The sequence below is a fragment of the Pseudophryne corroboree genome, chromosome 4 (genome assembly GCF_028390025.1).
Source record: "Pseudophryne corroboree isolate aPseCor3 chromosome 4, aPseCor3.hap2, whole genome shotgun sequence".
Classification (NCBI taxonomy): Eukaryota; Metazoa; Chordata; class Amphibia; order Anura; family Myobatrachidae; genus Pseudophryne; species Pseudophryne corroboree.
In genome coordinates, this window is record NC_086447.1 from 270,835,894 (window position 1) to 270,862,514 (window position 26,621).

General features: G+C 45.6%; 1 protein-coding gene and 1 long non-coding RNA gene across 3 annotated transcripts in view; one reads left to right on the forward strand and one right to left on the reverse strand.

The window, feature by feature from the left end:
• Window positions 1-1,669: 1,669 nt before the first annotated feature.
• Window positions 1,670-26,621, forward strand: part of LEKR1 (leucine, glutamate and lysine rich 1) — a 267,560-nt gene continuing 242,608 nt past the window's right edge. For both annotated transcript variants that reach the window (XM_063916122.1, XM_063916123.1), the window contains exons 1-2: window positions 1,670-1,809; window positions 13,961-14,041. In XM_063916122.1, coding sequence (XP_063772192.1) covers window positions 13,994-14,041 — 48 coding nt within the window. In that variant the 5' untranslated portion in view covers window positions 1,670-1,809; window positions 13,961-13,993. The remainder of the gene's footprint in view (window positions 1,810-13,960; window positions 14,042-26,621) is intronic.
• LOC134909343 (uncharacterized) overlaps window positions 20,078-26,621 on the reverse strand; it is a 42,725-nt gene continuing 36,181 nt past the window's right edge. The window contains exon 3 of the long non-coding RNA XR_010175892.1: window positions 20,078-20,494. This is a non-coding gene — a long non-coding RNA (uncharacterized LOC134909343). The remainder of the gene's footprint in view (window positions 20,495-26,621) is intronic.

Consider the following 26,621-nt stretch of genomic DNA (forward strand, 5'->3'; position numbering starts at 1 on the left):
GATGCAGAGTTGCTTCCACCGAGACCATGGGGGTCATTCTGAGTTGATCGCTAGCTGCATTTGTTTGCAGTGCAGCGTTCAGGCTAAAAAACGACAGTTCTGCGCACGCGACGTACGGGCACATCGAACAATGATTTTTGCACAGGCTCTAGCGATGCATTTCAGTCACACTGCTTGCCGCAGAGTGATTGACATGAAGTGGGCGTTTCTGGGTGGCAACTGACTGTTTTTAGGGAGTTTGCGGAAAAACGCAGGCGTGCCAGGAAAAATGCAGGCGTGGCTGGGCGGGTTTGTGACGTCAAATCCGGAACTGAATAGTCTGAAGTGATCGCAAGCGCTGAGTAGGTTTTGAGCTACTCTGAAACTACACAAAATTTTTTTTAAGCCACTCTGTGATACAACCGTTCGCACTTCTGCTAAGCTAAAATACACTCCCAGTGGGCGGCGGCATAGCGTTTGCACGGCTGCTAAAAACTGCTAGTGAGCGATCAACTTGGAATGACCCCCCATCTACGTTTTTGGAGCTTGACTATGGGTACTAGCAAACCCCAAAAAATTTAGGAAAAATTTCTAAACAAAAAGTTAGAAAAAAGTGCTAGAATAAATACTATAATGAGGGTTGCTCTGCCTCCTCCAGCTCTCAATCTACACATGAGCTAATGCCATTCATGCGCAGTAATGGGCCCTACACATTGGGCATGTTCTGCCGAGGTGCCCGACGGCCTATACGGTGGCGGGGGAAGGGAGTGACGGGGGAAGTGAAGTTTATTCACACAGCCCCGTCACCCGGCCCCATAGCCCTGCATGCTAATATGGACGAGATTGTCCATATTGGCATACATGTATAAATGACCCGGCACCAATGATGAACGAGTGCGGTGCCTACACACTGAAAGATATGAACGATATCTTGTTCATTAATGAACGAGATCGTTTATATCTTTCGCTGAAATCGATAAGTGTGCAGGGACCATATCACTTCCAGCCATTATAAACTCTAAAGGGGGCTACACACGGAGAGATTCGTGTTTCACGGATCTGTCGTGTGTATGCCCCCCAGCGATAGCGATGCGCGGGGCTATCGCCATTGCTAGATTAATCACGGAGCGATCATGCTTAAAATCTAAGCAATCTAGTCAGATTGCTTAGATTTTAAGCAGCGATCGCTCCGTGAGTACCCCCCCTTAAGTATGGAAAATGGATGAAAATAGTCACTCAAATTGCTTAAATTCATTTGATTTAACTAGTTTGCCTGAATGACCACTTTTGATGGTTTTACAGCGTTTGGGAACAACTGCTTGATTGTAATTTGGTTTTATACATTACTAGCCGACTGTCTGGTTGGAATATACGTAATGTTTCTATTTATCCCTTTACACTTACAGAATAACTTTTGCCATAACTACAGGTCACTTAGCTGTTTCGCTGTAATTTAATAATAAATGAAGCATCACGCAGCACCACGGTGATACTATAACCAGTGGCTGAGCCCGTGGTTCCCCGGCTGCACGGTATGCAGCCACAAGCAGACACCGGAGGTTAAGTGGCGATTACAAGTCCCAGCAGCGAACCGGCCAGAAACACCAATTTTCTTCCGCCATCCACAGTGTCACACGGTCACACTTCCGCCAAGCACCACACGCTTACTAAGTAGCCGGCGTCCCTCTAAGGATGGTGTGTAGGGTCAATCCGCGCTGCCATGGATACCAGGGACGCCGCTTTCTCTGTAAGATAAACACGTGGGGGCGGGACGTGCTGCTACCGGACAGGACGGTCTCTGCACGCAGCCGCTGGGCTCCAAGCCTGTAGGTATGTGCGCCCGCCACACACCGTACAGCAGCAGCCTGGGTACTTAAACACACTACAGAGAAACTAGACGCTACCACATCCATTCTGGGGCCTATCGGCTGCATCCGGCCCAGAGATGTGTATGCACAGAGCCATAGCCTAGGAGCGTGTGGAATGCATTCGTGTATACTCAGTCTGCTTTCTCTCTCTGGGGGACATTTACTAAGCAGTGATAAGACCGGAGAAGTGAGCCAGTGGAGAAGTTGCCCATGGCAACCAATCAGCACTGAAGTAACATCTATCATTTGCTTACTATAAAATTATACAGAGCTGCTGATTGGTTGATGGGGCAACTTCTCCACTGGCTCACATCTCCACTCTTATCACTGCTTAGTAAATGTCCGTCTCTGTCTCTCTCACCGGGAGATGTACTAAGCTTTAGAGAATGATAAAGCGGATCATGGAGATAAAGTACCAGCCAGTCAGCTACTAACTGACACGTTATAGGCTGTGTGTTGTAACATGACAGCTAGAGCTGATTGGTTGGTAGTTTATCTCTCTCAACTGTATCACTCTCCAAGGCTTAGTACATCTCCCCCATCATTTAATTGTAGTAAACTAATATAAGGACAACTGTAGGAAATGTATGGTAGAGGTCCTGTCATCACTGATGTGTGGCAAGAGCAGGTTATGCCACTTCCTCCAGTCCTAGCAAGCGCCTCTCTTGCTGATTTGTGGGCATGCAAGATTTTCTGGGCATGTAAAAATAAAATGACGTTTGTTACACCAAACTCCTGGTAAAATCCCACCCCATCCCTAAACCATACTCGGGACGCCGCTTTCTCGGTATGATAAACACGTGAGTGCGGAACGTGCTGCTACCGGACAGGACGGTCCCTGCACGCAAGCGGCATCCCTGGTATCATCGGGGCCGACCTTCCCTCAGTCCAGGACCTGTACCTGTCCAAAGCTAAAAAGCGGGCAATGAAGATAGTAAAAGACCAGCTACACCCCGGCCTCAGCATGTTTAACTTGCTTCCTTCAGGCAGGCGTTACAGGGCCGTCCCCGCCAGGTCCACCAGAAGCCTCAAAAGTTTCTTTCCCCAAGCGGTCTGCCTGCTGAACTCCTGAACATTGACTGACTAGACGTACATGTAACTCACTTGTCTCCCTACGGTATACCTATCTGTGTGACTTTACTTGCCCCCACCTGCTTATCTGTTACCTACTTGGCTGTTGTATAGCAAACCGAAGACAAATTCCTAGTATGCGCAAGTATACCTGGCCAATAAAGCTGATTCTGATTCTGATACTATCAGGGCCGGCGCAAAGTTACCCGACACCCTAGGCAAAACGTCAGCCTTCGGCATTCCCTCCCCCCACACCACACAGCAGTACCCACTTACCAGCCCCTTAGGTTAAAGTGCGGAGGTAGCGTCTTAGAAGTTCATAGACGTTCAAAAGCTGCTGTCTGCAATAAATTTACGAAGGATTCAACTTTGGTATCCGTCTTTATGTGAAAAGCAGATTCCGGGCTGTGTCCCCAGATTCTGATGCCCTAGGCAGCTGCCTAAAGCTTCCTAATGGTACAGCCGGGCCTGTATAACCCATAATGTAACAAATGAATTTAAACTTTGTTTCTTATAAATTATATGGGTGCCATTGTACCTCACCCACTGTGCTTTAAAATCTCCTGTATGGCTCACATCAATGAATAAAATATGATATGAGAAACTTTTTTGCCCTTTTTTTGGGCTATTGGGTGCGGTTGGAGTTTACTTAGAGAAACTGAGCACAGCAAAGGGTTGCTGGTTAGTTACACTGGCATCCATATCAGTCACAAGTATAACTGCTTGGTAGCCAGAGAATTGGGTGTTTCAGTACCTTATTGTATATCCAGTGCCGCCACTGGATTGGGTAGGCCTGTGACTGCTGGGCAGAACCTGATCTTTAAGAGTTTTAGACAATCAGCTTAACATGGAATAAGGGGTTGACTTCTGATATTTCTATATTAGGATTCTTGATCATTCACTGAATGGTTTTGGTTCCCTGTGATAAGCATCCAGCAAAGGAACGGTGGCCTGCAGCTAGTTACCTTAAAACCTGCTTTAACACCATAGCTTGTAATCACTGGTATAGTGAAATAAATCAGTAAAACGAATATAAAAATGAAGAATTAGTGAATGGTACATTTTGTTTATTTATTGGTTCACTAGCTACATTGTATTATCCATTATGGAAACATTCAAACATATATTTATCTATTTTGATTACGAATGACTTGTAAATGTTATAATATCAGTTATTCAATTATAAGGTGTGTGACATTGTATCGTAACTCCGGTGGGTCAACCACTAAAGGTCCATACACATTAGACGATGTCGCTCTGTGAGTGACGTCGTCTAATTTTTCCCCCTCCCGGCCGGTCGGTTGCCGACTGTACATACTGAGCGATATGACCGCTCATATTGCTCAGTGACCTCATGCCTCTGCCAGCCACGCATGCAGGTCGTGGATGACAGTCCAGATCCTGCATGCATGCCCTACCGACAGCGACGATCGTTGCCGACCCGCAGGGCCGCGCATCGGTCGTCGCTGGTGGCATACACACTTGCAGATAAAATGAGCGACGTCGCTCAGGGAGGGGGAAAATGAGCGACGTCGCTCATTTTATTGGCGAGTGTGTATGGGCCTTAAAGCCTGGCTAATTGTGGCTTTGCATTTAGCAGCAACCTTTCCTAGGTCCTGATCCAAAGGTGAATACTATTTGCATCGCTGCTCATCTTTGGACACAGTAGTGATGCGAAATTATGCTAATGCCAAAGGAGGTGTCTGAAGACAAGAGACGCCTCCTGCCTGCATCGCAGCTGCGTCCAAAGCTTACACCCGATGACCACTGTATTCCTTTGCCGGGGCCAGTAAAACGACTCCCGTTGCCTGCCCCTTGGGAGGCTTCTGGGCACCACGTGCAATCTCGCACACAGATCTGCGCATGCATAGATCTCTCAACATCAGAGTTGTATGCAAACTTAAATCAGGCGCCTAGTGTTTACAGATGAAGAAGCCCCCAGTATTTGTAGACTTAATTATAGTCACCTATAAATATTGACTGCCCATGTGCCGTGATCGCACTGTGCACTTGCCTAGGTGCCATCACAATTGCGCTTACACTGAGATTTTCATCGCACAATGATTGTCAGGAAGGGACCATTTGTGGGAGGTAACGGTGAGGGGCAGCAGAAATGCAGTCATATCTTGGCCGTTTTCAGGGGCTGTGTATGTGCCATCAGCTGCAATCATGTATGTACAAAAGTATAGCGCCTGCGTATAGCCATAGGGCTACACTAACAGCCGACGTTCCTTGTCATTACTTATAGTCAGCGTATGTGTACGCAGTGGCGATTGAGTATGTGATGGCTCCGGTGGGTATCTATTTTCTGAGCGACTGCTACACTTGCATGATTAGCAGTTCGTAGCCTAAAAAACTTGCAGCTGTGTAGGCAAGTGTGTACAAACATAAATTAGGCCCTCTGTCCCTTTGTTCTAGTCCCAGGAGGTACTGTATGTCAATTCACTGCTGCTGTACGTAGCACTGCATTTATGTTTGTGTGTGTCATTGAAGGAGTGGTAGGAGGGGACAGGAAAGGGTTAACAAAGATCCTAGCATATTTTCTTAGGGGACTTGGCTATAGACCCTTCTGTGACTGTGGCCATACCTCATAACCCCTAGGTGACCCTAGCACTGTCCCAGAGTCTACATTGCATGCGCAGATCGCTGGGAACATTGCGCAGCGACTATTTTTCCAGTGATTTTCTTACGGCGCATGCGCGAAACACCAGAAAAATGGCGCTGTGCCATTTTCTCAGTGATTTCTGCAGCGCTGCCCTGGACCCCGGGGTCCCATGTGCACCACACACACTGTACTCATAAATATGCCAGTGAGTCCAGACAAATTTTTACTTGAGGAAATGGTCGTGTTGCCTGTCTAGCTGTGTCCCTGCTAGGTGCACGAGTCCTAACCTTTACTTTTTCAGGACTAGTCCCAAAAGAGCGATGATACTGATAGTGCTGCTAGACAGTGGCACACTCCTTTCTCCCGTGACTGCTAGGTATTTGCCCTATTACGTTGCACAGAAGAATAAAATTACTATGACCCAGTTTTCCTATTATTCATTAGATAATGATATAATGAGGGAACTGCCCCTAAAGATTTAACATTATTTTAGAATTCATATAGCTAACTTAATAAGATTATTTACATATCATGTTTCCTCATATTATGCAAGTAAAGCTGTTTTGTGACCTCAGCTTGCATATAGCTTTAGTGGTTTGTTGTGTTGGCAAGTAGTAGCAGCAGCGATCGCCTGATTTCTTTTAATCTCTCCCCCCCCCATACATTATTTGCATAGGTAACTTTGCTGCAAGTGTTTCTGTGTGAGAAGAAGAGCAACAAATACAGTATGTATTGTAATAAAAATACAGTATAGACAGTAATGTCTGCATTGTATTTAGGGCCTGATTCATGTTTGTAAGTAAAGTAAAAAAAGCAAGCAACTGGGCGCAATCATGTTGCACTGCAGGTGGGGCAGATGTAATGTGCAGAAAGTGTTAGATTTCGGTAGGGTTTGTTCAGTCTAAATTGCAGTGTGAAAATAAAGCTAACATTCAACATGCAAAAGCAGCCAATATTTACCCTGCACAGAAAAAAAATCTAAATATGTTTGCTCCCCTTGCATGGTAACATGGTTTGTTCCAGACATAAAGTTATGTGCTTATTTTGCTTTAATTGCAAACATGAATCAGGCCATTAGTGTATGGATGGCCATTGTTGGGTTATCCATCGATGGTAACCATCGATGACACCATTGATGGATAACCTTGATGGTGTTAAACCATCTGAAAGGGAACCATCTATGGTTTTACTTACCAATAGTCACCCCTGCATTAGTGTTGTATGAGCTGCAGGCCGATCAGAGCCCAGGGGTGGGGTGTCAGGGGCGAAGAGAAAAAAATAAATCAGTAGCTGTCTTCTATCGATGGTGGGAAACCATCTGGTTCTTACCCAATGATAGTTAAAGTATTTAACATTGGTCACAGACCATTTATGATTTAAAATCATGGATGCTCGATGGCCATCTCTACCTTTAGTGTTCCTCTAACAAGGCATGAAAGGGGGGAGGGTAACATGTGGCTCTCCAGCTGCTGTGGAATTATACATCCCAGCATGCCCTGCCACAGTTCTAGTATGCGCTAACAGCAGAGCTGGCAGGGCATGCTGTGATATGTAGTTCCGCAGCTGGGGGTGGCATGTTGCCTACCACTGCCTAAATACCTTCATATACAGAGCATTTTTTGACCATAACGTGATAAATTTTTAGTTTTTCCAATCTGCCTGCTTCATCAACTATAACTTTTATTAGGGGCAGATTTACTAAAGCCTCTAAAAAGAAAAAGTGGTGGTTTTGCCCGAAACCAATAGTTTTCTGTTAATGGTTTCCTGCTATCAATGGAAGGTACTGATGGAGACCATCGATAGTGAACCATTCAATATCAAAGCCTTCACCTGCCTACACTAATACCCCTTTCACACCGCAGCTTTTACCCGGTAAATTGCCGATTTTTAAGCCTTCCAAAATGGTTCTAGCTGCGGTGTGAAAGGGCCACCTTGAATTTACCATTTTCAAAATACCGGTATTTTGAAACGGTTAAAAAGCAGGGTCCTACACGGTTCAGACCCGTTTAATTGTGCAGTGTGAAAGGCTCAGAAACTGTATTTCCAAGCCACAGAAGGTGATAGGCTATCTCCATGTGTGATGTCACCAGGCAGAAGCAGGAAACTGGTGGAAAGACACATGAGAGTGAGTTTAGAAGCGTTTTATTACTCAAAATATATTATACAATGGCAAATTGGAGTGATGAGGAGGTGAGGGAGCTGCTTAGGATCAGAGGGGATGAAGAAATATGTAGACAAATCACTGGGACAGTGAAGGATGCAGTAATCTACAAAAACATGGAAAAGATGCTTGAAGCTGCTGGGTTCCATCGTACGACTAGCCAAATTATTAATAATTATTAATTAATGTGTGGGCCAGAAAAGTTCATTTATAATGACAACCACGTTTTCTATGGGTGAAACGGGTTCAGTGTGAAAGGTACCAAAACGGTAATGAAACGGTAATATACAGGTTACAACATGCGATTGATGGGGGTTTAACTGCTCAGACCCGTTTTAAGAACCGTTTAAAGAACCGTTTCAAAAGCAGGGTTTGCGATGTGAAAGCAGCATAAGCGTCTAATAGCTGTATTTTCATCTGGCTCCCCCTGCAGGGGAAATATTGCCATCTTCATTTTAATCAACTAGATTTCCCTTGTTTGCAGTGATGACAGAGGTCTCTGCCTCTGAGGGGTAGCGGGTATATAAAAAGATAATAATTTTTATGGTTTACAGGTCTGTTTATTGCCAGACAGCACTCTCTACACCCTGTTTATCTCTAACGTGCTGCTGTTGTTTTGGGTTGCTAATAAATAGATTTAAGCTTTTACTTCCTATAATGAACTCCGATTTCCTGGTGCTCACTGTAGGTAATGTTCTCAGGGGTATGGGACTTAGGGTCGACCGTTATTAGGTTGACAGACATTAGGTTGACGCCTATTGGTTGACAGTGACTAGGTAGACACTTGAAATAGGTCAACACATTCATCAGGTCGACTTGAACAAGGTCGACATGAGTTTTTTATGTTTTTTGCTGTCATTTTCTTCGTAAAGTGCCTGGGAAATTAGTGCACCGTGTCCCCTCGTGCCTCGCTTTGCTACCGCCTCGGCACAGGTTACCGTTCCCAATCGTAGTCCCCGTGGATTGTAAAGTATGAAAATGTTCAAAAAAAGTTAAAAACTCATGTCTACCTAGTACATGTCGAACTAATGACCATGTCGACCTGTAGACCATGTCGACCTAATGCATATCGACCAATAGTGGTCGACTTAATGAATGTCAACCTAGAGTCCGGATACCATTCTCAGTGGTCTACAGAATGCTCCTTTACTGTCTATAAGACTGTCCCTTAAATGTAATATTTAAAGTGGTTCCTGAAAATATACCTCTTCAAGGACACCTATTACATCTGTAGTTACTTTGTCTAGCAGCCACTTAGATCTTCCTAATAGATCTTCCACATGCCTGCTGTTCATTTACCTGTCTGAGAGATCTACTTTTATGGTCACTTTATTTCTGTGGTCAGTCATTAGTCAAGGTGATCTGTTCTTGGCTTCAGAGCTCTCTACTATGTATATAAGATTTTGTTCTTTATGCAAAGAAGTAAATATGTTTTTCGTTATCGCTTGCCTAGTTTCCTTTTGGTTTGTAATCTCTAGTGTATAGGATTCCTGCACATTTTGTTGTAAGTGTTGCCAGGGGCATAGAGAGCCACGCCGTGACCCAGTAATGAATGGGGGGCATGACCTTAAAGGGGAGGGCGGTGTCTAAGCCTCCTAAAAATAATATAATGTACAAAATGCAATAATTGCGCAGGGTAGGTCACCCACTTACTACTTGCTGGGAAGGGGGTCCCTCCTCCTTAGCAGGCACCATCTTCCCAGTGATATTTGGGAAGATGGTGTATGTACGGGTGTGGTTCGTTTTATCGACAGTATCTAGGTCGACAATGTTTAGGTCGACCACTATAGGTCGACAGTCACTAGGTCGACATGGATGGAAGGTCGACAGGGTTTCTAGGTCGACATGTGCTAGGTCGACAGGTCTAAAGGTTGACATAAGGAGAGAAAAAAATGTTGGTGTCGTTTTCTTCGTAGAGTGACCGGGATCCCAAATTAGTGCACCGCGTCCCCTCGCATGGCTCGCTTCGCTTGCCATGCTTCGGGCATGGTGCCTTCGCTCCGCTACCGCTTCGCTCGGCACACTTTACCGTTCCAATCGTAGTCCACGTGGATCGTTAAGTATGAAAAAAGAAAAAAAAAGAAAAAAAATGTGAAAAACTCATGTCGACCTTTAGACCTGTCGACCTAGCACATGTCGACCTAGAAACCCTGTCGACCTTCCATCCATGTCGACCTAGTGACTGTCGACCTATAGTGGTCGACCTAGACACTGTCGATCTTCAGACCGGATCCCGTATGTACACTAGACAGCAAAAACTCTGGCACAGTGTCAGAGTCTTTGCTTTCAATGTGCGGGCACCATCTTCCCTAAGATATCAGAGAGAACATGGCGCCAGCCTTAAGTAGATATACAGGGGGGGATGCAGCGGGCCCAGGCCCCTCCAGCTATCCAGGTACTTAGTACTCCTTTCTCAGTGCCACTCAGTCCTGCTCCAGTAATGTTGTTGTTATTTGTTGTATTCCTCTCCAGTACAATGTCAATTTTAGGTTACAGAGTAAATTTTCAATTAGGAGCAGCGCATATTTTTAGAATCCTTAACACTGGCACATATCTTACTTGCTGGGGCTTCGAGTTTAAGCTGGAAAACTCTGTTATATGTGTGACAATATAAATTGATTTTCCCAAAGTACAAGGAGACATTGGCATTCTATCAATGTCTGCGTAACCATGGTGATTGGTCCTTCAGACTGGAACCGTGTAAAGCCATGTATCTGCTGGAATGATCTCCCGAGAAGAGTGCTTTTCTCATCACTTTGCTGATGTGTTCTAATGTTTGTCACGTAATGGGGGAAATGTATCTAGCCTTGGAGAGAGACTAAATGGAGAAGGTGTCCAAAGCAACCAATCAGCATTTGTCATTTCAAAGACTGTGGTGGATAAATGACAGTTATAAGCTGATAGGTTACTTTGCGCAACTTCTCCACTCTATCGATCCAAGGATTGATACATCTCCCCCTAAGAATTTAAGAATGGTTTTGTTTACTGTGTGTGTATATAGCGTATCTGAAAAAATGAAGCTATACCATCATGTATATATTAGTTATAAGTTACTGGAGATCAATAAAGTATTTCTGTAAATATTTAATGACTTGATATTTATGTATTTGAACTGAACTACTAATATTTACCAGTTTAATCAACAATAGTCTCATGATGCCTGGATAATTGTATTATCTTGTATAACATGAAGAGGGATTTAAAGAAAATGAATTGCTGCATTGTGCCATTATATCTCTTCTGATGGTCAGAATTATAATTGGAGGCGGTTTATTTCCCAGTATTCCAGCAGTTAATCAAGCTGTAATCCTGTATATTACTATATACTGTTATGTGTTGTTTTCACATAGAATTGGAGATGACAGCTTGGGGAGATTCCTTCCTTGCATACACATCACCAGGGACTGATGAGAAATTCTGTAGCAAGGCAAAGATTGTATGTCTAACCCTGCCAGCCCGCTGTCAGGAAGTAATAATTACTGGTTGTCAGTAGCGCAGCGGCATAGCAACTGCACTGACAGCAATGTGTTTTTAAAAACAGAGGGGAGAAAAATTCTGATCATACATGACAAAACATTTTGAAATGTTTTGCAAGCTAATGTGCTAACGAAACAAAGAAGATGCAGACTCTTAAATTACAGACTACAGGCAGAGGTTTCAGATCAGTAAAGCTATACAATTGTGCTTTTATTTGGTATAAAATCGTCCTGCTTAATACAACCATATGCATTTCAGGCAGCCAGTATAATAATGCCTCCATGATTGAAAAGTTGCTTGACATTTTAAATATACTGAATGTATAGTAATTTTTATTATAGATACAGTGCATCCAGAAAGTATTCAGAGCGCTTCACTTTTTCCACATTTTGTTATGTTACAGCCTTATTCCAAAATGGAATAAATTCATTTTCCCCCTCAAAATTCTACATACAATACCCCATAATGACAACGTGAATAAAAGTAGTTTTTTTAGATTTTTGCAATTTTATTAAAAATAAAAAACTAAGAAATCACATGTACATAAGTATTCACAGCTTTTGCTCAATACTTTGTTGATGCACCTTTGGCAGCAATTACAGCCTCAACTCTTTTTGAATATGATGCCACAAGCTTGGCACACCTATCTTTAGGCAACTCTCAAGCTCCATCAGGTTGGATGGGAAGCGCCGTTGCACAGCCATTTTCAGATCTCTCCAGATATGTTCAACCGGATTCAAGTCTGGGCTCTGGCTGGACCACTCAAGGACATTCACAGAGTTGTCCTGAAGCTACTCCTTTGATATCTTGGCTGTGTGCTTAGGATCGTTGTCCTGCTGAAAGATGAAGCGTCGCCTCAGTCTGAGGTCAAGAGCGCTCTGGAGCAGGTTTTCATCCAGGATGTCTCTGTACATTGCTGCATTCATCTTTCCCTCTATCCTGACTAGTCTCCCAGTTCCTGCCACTGAAAAATATCCCCACAGCATGAAGCTGCCACCACCATGCTTCACTGTAGGGATGGTATTGGCCTGGTGATGAGCGGTGCCTGGTTTCCTCCAAACATGACGCCTGGCATTCACGCCAAAGAGATAAATCTTTGTCTCATCAGACCAGAGAATTTTGTTTCTCATGGTCTGAGAGTCCTTCAGGTGCATTTTGGCAAACTCCAGGCAGGCTGCCATGTGATTTTTACTAAGGAGTGGCTTGTGTCTGGCCACTTTACCATACAGGCCTGATTGGTGGATTGCTGCAGAGATGGTTGTCCTTCTGGAAGGTTCTCCTCTCTCCACAGAGGACTGCTGTAGCCGGCCAGCTCTAAGAAGAGTCCTGGTGGTTCCGAACTTTTTCCATTAACGAATGGAGGAGGCCACTGTGCTCATTGGGACCTTCAAAGCAGCATATATTTTTCTGTACCCTTCCCCAGATTTGTGCCTCGAGACAATCCTGTCTCGGAGGTCTGCAGACAATTCCTGTGACTTCATGCTCGTTTTGTACTAAGACATGCACTGTCAAGTGTGGGACCTTATATAGACAGGTGTGTGCCTTTCCAAATCATGTTCAATCAACTGCATTTACCACGGGTGGACTCCAATTAAGCTGTAGGAACATCTCAAGGATGATCAGTGGAAACAGGATGCACCTGAGTTCAATTCTGAGCTTTATGGTAAAGGCTGTAAATACTTATGTACACATGGGGGGTAATACCAAGTTGATCGCAGCAGGAATTTTTTCAGCAATTGGGCAAAACCATGTGCACTGCAGGGGAGGCAGTTATAACATGTGCAGAAAGAGTTAGATTTGGGTGGGTTATTTTATTTCTGTGCAGGGTAAATCCTGTCTGCTTTATTTTTACACTGCAACTTAGATTGCAGATTGAACACACCCCACCCAAATCTAAAGGGCCCTACACACTGGCCGATTTTTTGAAAGATATGAACGATCTCGTTCATAAATGAACGAGAACTCGTTCATATCTTTCAGTGTGGAGACTCCTGCGATGAACGATGCACGGCCCCGCGCTCGTTCATCGCTGGTCTCCCGTCGGCTGTGCATGCAGGCCAATATGGACGATCTCGTCCATATTTGCCTGCACTTCAATGCAGCCGCGTGACGGGGGGAGTGAAGAAACTTCACTCCCCCCGTCACTGCCCCCCCGCCGCCGGGTCGCTCGTCGGCCGTATCCGCCGTCGGGCAGCTCGGCGGCGGGTCGGCCAGTGAGTAGGGCCCTTTACTCTCTCTGCACATGTCAAATCTGCCTCCCCTGCAGTGCACATGGTTTTGCCCAATTGCTAAAAAAATTCCAGCTGCGATCAACTTGGAATTACCCCCAGGATTTCTTAGTTTTTTATTTTTAATAAATTTGCAAAAATCTAAAAAAAAACAATCTGTTTTCACGTTATCATTATGGGGTATTATGTGTCGAGTTTTGAGAGGAAAAAATGAAATTATTCCATTTTGGAATAAGCCTGTAACATACCAAAATGTGGAAAAAGTGAAGTGCTGTGCATACTTTCCAGATGCACTGTATGGGTGCAGGGACAATTTTAGGTTGTTGACAGGAGGGAATTGCCTTTCATCATTCACACTCTGATTTACACATACTGTACTTTTGAAATGCTACATTCATTGCATATAGGTAGTGTCTATTCATCCTGCCGTAAACAAATACCCTGCAATAATGAGTCCATGAAAGTGTGTGGGACAGAAAGGAAGTACAGCCATTTCTCTGGGAACCTTGCTTATTGGGTGTAATCGGGGATATTGTATGCCTGGACTGATTGTTTCCTCTCTGGTCTGTAGATTTCTGGTTGTCTGGCAGAAGAACCTGAGGACATGGACAAGCATATCCCAATGCATCCATTACCAGAAGAGATTCAAATGGTAAAGTACTGAGCAGAACTTTGTGTTGTGCACTTTCTCACTTCTGGAGTCTGTGACAGTGATAATTAGCACTGGGATTGTCGCTTACACACTTCACTATGTTTTGTTGTTTTCTCTGACGTCCTAAGTGGATGCTGGGGACTCCGTCAGGACCATGGGGAATAGCGGCTCCGCAGGAGACAGGGCACAAAAGTAAAAGCTTTAGGATCAGGTGGTGTGCACTGGCTCCTCCCCCTATGACCCTCCTCCAAGCCTCAGTTAGATTTTTGTGCCCGGCCGAGAAGGGTGCAATCTAGGTGGCTCTCCTAAAGAGCTGCTTAGAGTAAAAGTTTTGTTAGGTTTTTTTATTTTCAGTGAGTCCTGCTGGCAACAGGCTCACTGTATCGAGGGACTTAGGGGAGAGAAGTGAACTCACCTGCGTGCAGGATGGATTGGCTTCTTAGGCTACTGGACACCATTAGCTCCAGAGGGAGTCGGAACACAGGTCTCACCCTGGGGTTCGTCCCGGAGCCGCGCCGCCGACCCCCTTGCAGATGCCGAAAAGTGAAGAGGTCCAGAAACCGGCGGCAGAAGACTTTTCAGTCTTCATAAGGTAGCGCACAGCACTGCAGCTGTGCGCCATTGTTGTCAGCACACTTCATAGCAGCGGTCACTGAGGGTGCAGGGCGCTGGGGGGGGCGCCCTGGGCAGCAATGATAGTACCTTATTCTGGCTAAAAATACATCACATATAGCCCCTGGGGGCTATATGGATGTATTTAACCCCTGCCAGGTCTCAGAAAAACGGGAGAAGAAGCCCGCCGAAAAGGGGGCGGGGCCTATTCTCCTCAGCACACAGCGCCATTTTCCCTCACAGAAATGCTGGTGGGAAGGCTCCCCGGCTCTCCCCTGCACTGCACTACAGAAACAGGGTTAAAACAGAGAGGGGGGGCACTTATTTGACGATATGACTATATATATTAAAATGCTATAAGAGAAAAACACTTATATAAAGGTTGTCCCTGTATAATTATAGCGTTTTTGGTGTGTGCTGGCAAACTCTCCCTCTGTCTCCCCAAAGGGCTAGTGGGGTCCTGTCCTCTATCAGAGCATTCCCTGTGTGTGTGCTGTGTGTCGGTACGTGTGTGTCGACATGTATGAGGACGATGTTGGTGAGGAGGCGGAGCAATTGCCTGTAATGGTGATGTCACTCTCTAGGGAGTCGACACCGGAATGGATGGCTTATTTAAGGAATTACGTGATAATGTCAACACGCTGCAAGGTCGGTTGACGACATGAGACGGCCGGCAAACCAATTAGTACCTGTCCAGGCGTCTCAAACACCGTCAGGGGCGTTAAAACGTCCTTTTACCTCAGTCGGTCGACACAGACACGGACACTGACTCCAGTGTCGACGGTGAAGAAACAAACGTATTTTCCTTTAGGGCCACACGTTACCTCTTAAGGGCAATGAAGGAGATGTTACATATTTCTGATACTACAAGTACCACAAAAAAGGGTATTATGTGGAGTGTGAAAAAACTACATGTGGTTTTTCCTGAATCAGATAAATTAAATGAAGTGTGTGATGATGCGTGGGTTTCCCCCGATAGAAAATTATTGGCGGTATACCCTTTCCCGCCAGAAGTTATGGCGCGTTGGGAAACACCCCTTAGGGTGGATAAGGCGCTCACACGCTTATCAAAACAAGTGGCGTTACCGTCTCCAGATACGGCCGCCCTCAAGGAGCCAACTGATAGGAGGCTGGAAAATATCCTAAAAAGTATATACACACATACTGGTGTTATACTGCGACCAGCGATCGCCTCAGCCTGGATGGGCAGCGCTGGAGTGGCTTGGTCGGATTCCCTGACTGGAAATATTGATACCCTTGACAGGGACAGTATTTTATTGACTATAGAGCATTTAAAGGATGCATTTCTATATATGCGAGATGCACAGAGGGATATTTGCACTCTGGCATCAAGAGTAAGTGCGATGTCCATATCTGCCAGAAGATGTTTATGGACACGACAGTGGTCAGGTGATGCAGATTCCAAACGGCACATGGAAGTATTGCCGTATAAAGGGGAGGAGTTATTTGGGGTCGGTCCATCGGACATGGTGGCCACGGCAACAGCTGGAAAATCCACCTTTTTTACCCCAAGTCACATCTCAGCAGAAAAAGACATCGTCTTTTCAGCCTCAGTCCTTTCGTCCCCATAAGGGCAAGCGGGCAAAAGGCCAGTCATATCTGCCCAGGGATAGAGGTAAGGGAAGAAGACTGCAGCAGGCAGCCCATTCCCAGGAACAGAAGCCTTCCACCGCTTCTGCCAAGTCCTCAGCATGACGCTGGGGCCGTACAAACAGGTGCGGTGGGGGGTCGTCTCAAGAGTTTCAGCACGCAGTGGGCTCACTCGCAAGTGGACCCCTGGATCCTACAAGTAGTATCCCAGGGGTACAGATTGGAAATTCGAGACGTCTCCCCCTCGCAGGTTCCTGAAGTTTGCTTTACCAACGTCTCCCTCCGACAGGGAGGCAGTATTGGAAACAATTCACAAGCTGTATTCCCAGCAGGTGATAATCAAAGTACCCCTCCTACAACAAGGAAAGGGGTATTATTCCACACTATATTGTGGTACTGAAGCCAGACGGCTCGGTGAGACCTATTCTAAATCTGAAATATTTGAACACTTACATACAAAGGTTCAAATCAAGATGGAGTCACTCAGAGCAGTGATAGCGAACCAGGAAGAAGGGGACTATATGGTGTCCCTGGACATCAAGGATGCTTACCTCCATGTCCCAATTTGCCCTTCTCACCAAGGGTACCTCAGGTTCGTGGTACAAAACTGTCACTATCAGTTTCAGACGCTGCCGTTTGGATTGTCCACGGCACCAGTCTTTACCAAGGTAATGGCCGAAATGATGATTCTTCTTCAAAGAAAAGGCGTCTTAATTATCCCTTACTTGGACGATCTCCTGATATGGGCAAGGTCCAGAGAACAGTTGGAGGTTGGAGTAGCACTATCTCAAGTAGTTCTACGACAGCACGGGTGGATTCTAAATATTCCAAAATCGCAGCTGTCTCCGACGACACGTCTGCTGTTCCTAGGGATGATTCTGGACACAGTCCAGAAAAAGGTGTTTCTCCCGGAGGAGAAAGCCAGGGAGTTATCCGAGCTAGTCAGGAACCTCCTAAAACCAGGAAAAGTGTCAGTGCATCATTGCACAAGGGTCCTGGGAAAAATGGTGGCTTCTTACGAAGCGATTCCATTCGGCAGATTTCATGCAAGAACTTTTCAGTGGGATCTGCTGGAAAAATGGTCCGGATCGCATCTTCAGATGCATCAGCGGATAACCCTGTCTCCAAGGACAAGGGTGTCTCTTCTGTGGTGGCTGCAGAGTGCTCATCTACTAAAGGGCCACAGATTCGGCATTCAGGACTGGGTCCTGGTGACCACGGATGCCAGCCTGAAAGGCTGGGGAGCAGTCACACAAGGAAAAAATTTCCAGGGAGTGTGATCAAGTCTGGAGACTTCTCTCCACATAAATATACTGGAGCTAAGAGCAATTTACAATGCTCTAAGCTTAGCAAGACCTCTGCTTCAAGGTCAGCCGGTATTGATCCAGTGGGACAACATCACGGCAGTCGCCCACGTAAACAGACAGGGCGGCACAAGAAGCAGGAGGACAATGGCAGAAACTGCAAGGATTCTTCGCTGGGCGGAAAATCATGTGATAGCACTGTCAGCAGTGTTCATTCCGGGAGTGGACAACTGGGAAGCAGACTTCCTCAGCACGACCTCCACCCGGGAGAGTGGGGACTTCATCGGGAAGTCTTCCACATGATTGTGAACCGTTGGGAAAGACCAAAGGTGGACATGATGGCGTCCCGCCTGAACAAAAAACTGGACAGGTATTGCGCCAGGTCAAGAGACCCTCAGGCAATAGCTGTGGACGTTCTGGTAACACAGTGGGTGTACCAGTCGGTGTATGTGTTCCCTCCTCTGCTTCTCATACCTAAGGTACTGAGAATTATAAGACGTAGAGGAGTAAGAACTATACTCGTGGCTCCGGATTGGCCAAGAAGGACTTGGTACCCGGAACTTCAAGAGATGCTCACAGAGGACTCATGGCCTCTGCCGCTAAGAAGGGACTTGCTTCAGCAAGTACCATGTCTGTTCCAAGACTTACCGCGGCTGCGTTTGACGGCATGGCGTTTGTACGCCGGATCCTAAGGGAAAAAGGCATTCCGGAAGAGGTCATTCCTACCCTGGTCAAAGCCAGGAAGGAGGTGACCGCACAACATTATCACCACATGTGGCGAAAATATGTTGCGTGGTGTGAGGCCAGGAAGGCCCCACGAAGAAATTTCAACTCGGTCGATTCCTGCATTTCCTGCAAACAGGAGTGTCTATGGGCCTCAAATTGGGGTCCATTAAGGTTCAAATTTCGGCCCTGTCGATTTTCTTCCAGAAAGAATTGGCTTCAGTTCCTGAAGTCCAGAAGTTTGTCAAGGGAGTACTGCATATACAACCCCCTTTTGTGCCTCCAGTGGCACTGTGGGATCTCAACGTAGTTCTGGGATTCCTCAAATCACATTGGTTTAAACCGCTCAAATCTGTGGATTTGAAATATCTCACATGGAAAGTGACCATGATGTTGGCCCTGGCCTCGGCCAGGCGAGTGTCAGAATTGGCGGCTTTGTCTCACAAAAGCCCATATCTGATTGTCCATTAGGACAGGGCAGAGCTGCGGACTCGTCCCCAGTTTCTCCCTAAGGTGGTGTCAGCGTTTCACCTGAACCAGCTTATTGTGGTACCTGCGGCTACTAGGGACTTGGAGGACTCCAAGTTGCTAGATGTTGTCAGGGCCCTGAAAATATAGGTTTCCAGGACGGCTGGAGTCAGGAAAACTGACTTGCTGTTATCCTGTATGCACCCAACAAACTGGGTGCTCTTGCTTCTAAGCAGACGATTGCTAGTTGGATGTGTAGTACAATTCAGTTTGCACATTCTGTGGCAGGCCTGCCACAGCCAAAATATGTAAATGCCCATTCCACAAGGAAGGTGGGCTCATCTTGGGCGGCTGCCCGAGGGGTCTCGGCTTTACAACTTTGCCGAGCTGCTACTTGGTCAGGGGCACACCCTGGCTGAGGAGGACCTGGAGTTCTCTCACTCGGTGCTGCAGAGTCATCCGCACTCTCCCGCCCGTTTGGGAGCTTTGGTATAATCCCCATGGTCCTGACGGAGTCCCCAGCATCCACTTAGGACGTCAGAGAAAATAAGAATTTACTTACCGATAATTCTATTTCTCGTAGTCCGTAGTGGATGCTGGGCGCCCATCCCAAGTGCGGATTGTCTGCAATACTTGTACATAGTTATTGTTACAAAAATCGGGTTATTGTTGTGAGCCATCTTTTCAGAGGCTCCGCTGTTATCATGCTGTTAACTGGGTTCAGATCACAGGTTGTACAGTGTGATTGGTGTGGCTGGTATGAGTCTTACCCGGGATTCAAAATCCTTCCTTATTGTGTACGCTCGTCCGGGCACAGTATCCTAACTGAGGCTTGGAGGAGGGTCATAGGGGGAGGAGCCAGTGCACACCACCTGATCCTAAAGCTTTTACTTTTGTGCCCTGTCTCCTGCGGAGCCGCTATTCCCCATGGTCCTGACGGAGTCCCCAGCATCCACTACGGACTACGAGAAATAGAATTATCGGTAAGTAAATTCTTATTTTGTGTGCCCTTCTCTTTGCACCTTTTGGCATTATGTATGATTAAGCAACTTGTTTTTTCTTATGTTCAAATTCTCCTGCATCTAACTTATTGGGTCCATTTCTGTCAAAGGATGTGCATCTTTTCTAGATGGGCCAAGTGGTTCTTATCTGCCGTCAAATTCTATGTTTCTGTCTTTTATGGCTCCTATCTAGGGACTGACTACTAAACTTTACATTATTTTGTCCACACTTTGGATAGTTGAATAAAAAGCTGTGCATTAAGAAAATAGTCTTTCTCAAATCCTTTATTCAGAATTAAGGCAAATAAATCCACATTTTTAAATTGGGTATGCCATGCTTAACAATAATGAAGAATAATTTTTTCCCCTATAATAGTATTGCTGAACTAATGGGCTGATATTTATTAGTAGACATCAGTGCAGAGATGAGAAAGCAGTGTTATATGCTCAGAACTTTCACACTTGTATCGTTATGCAAGGCTTATATACCAAAGTCGGAGCAATTTACAATCCATTGTAATAGGTTATTGAATTGTAAAGCCGAAGAAATAATAAACTGATGTGTTATATACTGGTTGTTACTTCCTAATTTTCATCTATCAAGGATATGTATAGAATATATGGATTGTTGGGACGATCAGAAGTCTTTTGTGCAATGTTGCTGCAACAAGAGGATGTAGTCTGAAAACAGTGTTTGGAAGCTGTTGATAATTGAATTGGTGATTTTATTTCCCCTGTACATAAAATAAGAAAAAAACGTAAGAAAAAACCCACCAACAACAACATGAAAAAGTGAGACTTGACAATGCAGAATATATGGACCAGCTGGTCCTAATGTGCTGTCAAATTCTGAGTTTGAATATTGTAAAATGTGTAACTATCCTGCCCTAGTATGTCCTATTTCATGCTAGAAGTTGTCACCATAGAAGATGCATAATAAATAAAAGTATGTCCTTTTGTACGTTGAGGGCTGTAAATCACGGGTTACTGGAATATAGCAGGAAAACCGCTGAACTGAAGACTGCATAGTGTTAACCTTAATTTTAGCTTTTGGAGCGGTAAGTAGGATTATATACTCTGGAACGGACAGTTCAGTAGAAGTGTTCTTATTTGAAAAAAGTGGCCGTGCACGAACACAGTGTTCTTCTAGTGATAACCTCTCATAACAGCTCACGTTGTCCCCTATTTTCAATAATGTCAACAATGGTGTTCATGTTGGAAGCAGCGGCATTCATTTTTTGGTTTTCGGAATAGCAGATCATATATCAATGTTTCCTGAGTACACTTTGTATTTTCCACTAACAACAGTAAAATAAATGGCAGAACTACTTTTGCTCTAAATTCAGGGTCAATCCAGGGGCCAGAAGCACTGTATAATATCTGCATAAAGATAGAAGAGAACAAACAGCAGCTTCCCAACAAAAGCTTTTCATCGGTATATAATATAATGCATAAGTCTCTAATTGAAAAGTTTGTCTTTAGTTTTGTTGCAGAATAATAGTGTACCTAAAATGACACAGTGCACATTCAGTCTGTCTGGCTTCTGTTTCACTGATCAACTTTTGAAAACCTCATCTATAAGGTTTATTGTTTCATTTTACTAACTCCAAAATATGTTCCTGCTACGCCATCCTGTTCTATGAGGTAGCTTGTTGCCACATCTTTAACTCACAACATTTAAACAATGCAATCAGATAGATCAAGTATTGTCCAAGGTTGATCAGTTTGATGGCCACTGTTTAAAAGTATTTGTGTCTCTATGTGAGTGGGCAGGTTGAACAAACACAATTAAAATGTCTATTTTCTGTGCATGCTTGGAATAGTAACTTTATCCTATTTAGATTGTCCTGTGTGTACACAATTTTCATGAAAATATCATTGGATTTATTAGAGTATCCTATGTGAGAGTACCTTTTAGTGAAATTGGTGTGGTAGGGACTTATTGATGTGATTCACTCTGAATTGCACCATAATGGTTGCACTGGTAGTGATGCATAACACATAAGATCTGCATCGCATCCGCATTCAGTGCTTAGTCCAGTTCTTGGGTTACAGGGTTTTATTCGAACTGTACTCGCTGTGCGGTATTGTCTCCCTTGCACAACACGACTTTCCTCTAGCCTTCAAGTGTTCATGGTCTCTCACCTTCCCAGATTATTCTATGCCATCCCCACATCTCTACACAACTCTACAAAATATTGGGCAGATGTATTAACCTGGAGAAGGCATAAGGAAGTGATAAACCAGTGATATGTGCAAGGTGATAAAGGCAGCAGCCAATCAGATCCTAACTGTTAATTTACATGTTGGAGCTGATTGGCTGCTGCCTTTATCACCTTGCACATATCACTTGTTTATCGCTTCCTTATGCCTTCTCCAGGTTAATACATCTGCCCCATTATTCCCTTTCTATAATCATACAACCGTCTAAACCCCATACCAACATTGCTGTAGCACCACAAAGCAGTTTTTCCTCTTGGAAAAATCTAGCTGTCTGTCTATTAATACACGTCTTACTACTTATTACCGTGTTCCCATTTGTTAAGCGCTTGGACTACGCTAGTATTATGTAAATTAATATTAACAACTAAAATAAATACTGCATCGGTTTTTACTTTTGTTTCATTCAAAGACTGTGACGTATATCATTTTTAGAATGCCTCTATTTGTCCATATGGTATAAGGAAAACTAAAAATAACAGGTAGGTTAGATAAGTTTAAGTACACAAACTGCAGTTGTGGCTGTCTCCAATGTGGTAGTGGGCGAGTTCATGCCCTGGCTGTTTAACTGGTGTACTGAGGCTAGATAATGAGGGGGATGCGGCCGACCAGCGGTCCCAATACCGATATTGGGATCCCGACCCCTGTATATGCAGTATATGCTTTTACTCCCGATATATGGTTTTACACCTGATCATTATAATTTATAGTATCTCCGCTTGGTATCTGGACTCCAAGTCGACACCCATTGGTCGACAGTGGATATGTCGACACTAGAAATAGGTCGACATGAACAAGGTCAACATGAGCTTTTCACTTTTTCTCTGACGTCCTAAGTGGATGCTGGGGACTCCGTCAGGACCATGGGGAATAGCGGCTCCGCAGGAGACAGGGCACAAAAGTAAAAGCTTTAGGATCAGGTGGTGTGCACTGGCTCCTCCCCCTATGACCCTCCTCCAAGCCTCAGTTAGGTTTTTGTGCCCGGCCGAGAAGGGTGCAATCTAGGTGGCTCTCCTAAAGAGCTGCTTAGAGTAAAAGTTTTGTTAGGTTTTTTATTTTCAGTGAGTCCTGCTGGCAACAGGCTCACTGCAACGAGGGACTTAGGGGAGAAGAAGTGAACTCACCTGCGTGCAGGATGGATTGGCTTCTTAGGCTACTGGACACTAGCTCCAGAGGGACGATCACAGGTACAGCCTGGATGGGTCACCGGAGCCGCGCCGCCGACCCCCTTGCAGATGCTGAAGAGAGAAGAGGTCCAGAAATCGGCGGCTGAAGACTTCCCAGTCTTCTTAAGGTAGCGCACAGCACGGCAGCTGTGCGCCATTGCTCTCAGCACACTTCACACCAACGGTCACTGAGGGTGCAGGGCGCTGGGGGGGGCGCCCTGGGCAGCAATGAAAGTACCTATGCTGGCTAAAAATACATCACATATAGCCTCTGGGGCTATATGGATGTATTTAACCCCTGCCAGGTTGTCAGAAAAACGGGAGAAGAAGCCCGCCGAAAAGGGGGCGGGGCCTATTCTCCTCAGCACACAGCGCAATTTTCCTACACAGCTCCGCTGCTAGGAAGGCTCCCAGGCTCTCCCCTGCACTGCACTACAGAAACAGGGTTAAAACAGAGAGGGGGGGCACTTATTTGGCGATATTATTATATATTAAGATGCTATAAGGTAAAACACTTATATAAGGTTGTCCCTGTATAATTATAGCGTTTTGGTGTGTGCTGGCAAACTCTCCCTCTGTCTCCCCAAAGGGCTAGTGGGGTCCTGTCCTCTATCAGAGCATTCCCTGTGTGTGTGCTGTGTGTCGGTACGTGTGTGTCGACATGTATGAGGACGATGTTGGTGAGGAGGCGGAGCAATTGCCTGTAATGGTGATGTCACTCTCTAGGGAGTCGACACCGGAATGGATGGCTTATTTAGGGAATTACGTGATAATGTCAACACGCTGCAAGGTCGGTTGACGACATGAGACGGCCGGCAAACCAATTAGTACCTGTCCAGGCGTCTCAAACACCGTCAGGGGCTTTAAAACGCCCATTTACCTCAGTCGGTCGACACAGACACAGACACGGACACTGACTCCAGTGTCGACGGTGAAGAAACAAACGTATTTTCCATTAGGGCCACACGTTACATGTTAAGGGCAATGAAGGAGGTGTTACATATTTCTGATACTACAAGTACCACAAAAAAGGGTATTATGTGGGGTGTGAAAAAACTACCTGTAGTTTTTCCTGAATCAGATAAATTAAATGAAGTGTGTGATGATGCGTGGGTTTCCCCCGATAGAAAATTATTGGCGTTATACCCTTTCCCGCCAGAAGTTAGGGCGCGTTGGGAAACACCCCTTAGGGTGGATAAGGCGCTCACACGCTTATCAAAACAAGTGGCGTTACCGTCTCCAGATACGGCCGCCCTCAAGGAGCCAGCTGATAGGAGGCTGGAAAATATCCTAAAAAGTATATACACACATACTGGTGTTATACTGCGACCAGCGATCGCCTCAGCCTGGATGTGCAGCGCTGGGGTGGCTTGGTCGGATTCCCTGACTGAAAATATTGATACCCTTGACAGGGACAGTATTTTATTGACTATAGAGCATTTAAAGGATGCATTTCTATATATGCGAGATGCACAGAGGGATATTTGCACTCTGGCATCAAGAGTAAGTGCAATGTCCATATCTGCCAGAAGATGTTTATGGACACGACAGTGGTCAGGTGATGCAGATTCCAAACGGCACATGGAAGTATTGCCGTATAAAGGGGAGGAGTTATTTGGGGTCGGTCCATCGGACCTGGTTGCCACGGCAACAGCTGGAAAATCCACCTTTTTTACCCCAAGTCACATCTCAGCAGAAAAAGACACCGTCTTTTCAGCCTCAGTCCTTTCGTCCCCATAAGGGCAAGCGGGCAAAAGGCCAGTCATATCTGCCCAGGGGTAGAGGAAAGGGAAGAATACTGCAGCAGGCAGCCCCTTCCCAGGAACAGAAGCCCTCCACCGCTTCTGCCAAGTCCTCAGCATGACGCTGGGGCCGTACAAGCGGACTCAGGTGCGGTGGGGGGTCGTCTCAAGAGTTTCAGCGCGCAGTGGGCTCACTCGCAAGTGGACCCCTGGATCCTACAAGTAGTATCCCAGGGGTACAGATTGGAAATTCGAGACGTCTCCCCCTCGCAGGTTCCTGAAGTCTGCTTTACCAACGTCTCCCTCCGACAGGGAGGCAGTATTGGAAACAATTCACAAGCTGTATTCCCAGCAGGTGATAATCAAAGTACCCCTCCTACAACAAGGAAAGGGGTATTATTCCACACTATATTGTGGTACTGAAGCCAGACGGCTCGGTGAGACCTATTCTAAATCTGAAATCTTTGAACACTTACATACAAAGGTTCAAATCAAGATGGAGTCACTCAGAGCAGTGATAGCGAACCAGGAAGAAGGGGACTATATGGTGTCCCTGGACATCAAGGATGCTTACCTCCATGTCCCAATTTGCCCTTCTCACCAAGGGTACCTCAGGTTCGTGGTACAGAACTGTCACTATCAGTTTCAGACGCTGCCGTTTGGATTGTCCACGGCACGCCGGGTCTTTACCAAGGTAATGGCCGAAATGATGATTCTTCTTCAAAGAAAAGGCGTCTTAATTATCCCTTACTTGGACGATCTCCTGATAAGGGCAAGGTCCAGAGAACAGTTGGAGGTCGGAGTAGCACTATCTCAAGTAGTTCTACGACAGCACGGGTGGATTCTAAATATTCCAAAATCGCAGCTGTTTCCGACGACACGTCTGCTGTTCCTAGGGATGATTCTGGACACAGTCCAGAAAAAGGTGTTTCTCCCGGAGGAGAAAGCCAGGGAGTTATCCGAGCTAGTCAGAAACCTCCTAAAACCAGGCCAAGTGTCAGTGCATCAATGCACAAGAGTCCTGGGAAAAATGGTGGCTTCTTACGAAGCGATTCCATTCGGCAGATTTCACGCAAGAATTTTTCAGTAAGATCTGCTGGACGAATGGTCCGGATCGCATCTTCAGATGCATCAGCGGATAATCCTGTCTCCAAGGACAAGGGTGTCTCTTCTGTGGTGGCTGCAGAGTGCTCATCTACTAGAGGGCAGCACATTCGGCATTCAGGACTGGGTTCTGGTGACCACGGATGCCAGCCTGAGAGGCTGGGGAGCAGTCACACAGGGAAGAAATTTCCAAGGAGTGTGGTCAAGTCTGGAGACTTCTCTCCACATAAATATACTGGAGCTAAGGGCAATTTACAATGCTCTGAGCCTAGGAAGACCTCTGCTTCAAAGTCAACCGGTGCTGATCCCAACCGGTGCTGATCCAGTCGGACAACATCACGGCAGTCGCCCACGTAAACAGACAGGGCGGCACAAGAAGCAGGAGGGCAATGGCAGCAAGGATTCTTTGCTTGGCGAAAAATCATGTGATAACACTGTCAGCGGTGTTCATTCCGGGAGTGGACAACTGGGAAGCAGACTTCCTCAGCAGGAACGACCTCCACCCGGGAGAGTGGGGACTTCATCTGGAAGTCTTCCACATGATTGTGAACCGTTGGGAAAGACCAAAGGTGGACATGATGGCGTCCCGTCTGAACAAAAAACTGGACAAGTATTGCGCCAGGTCAAGA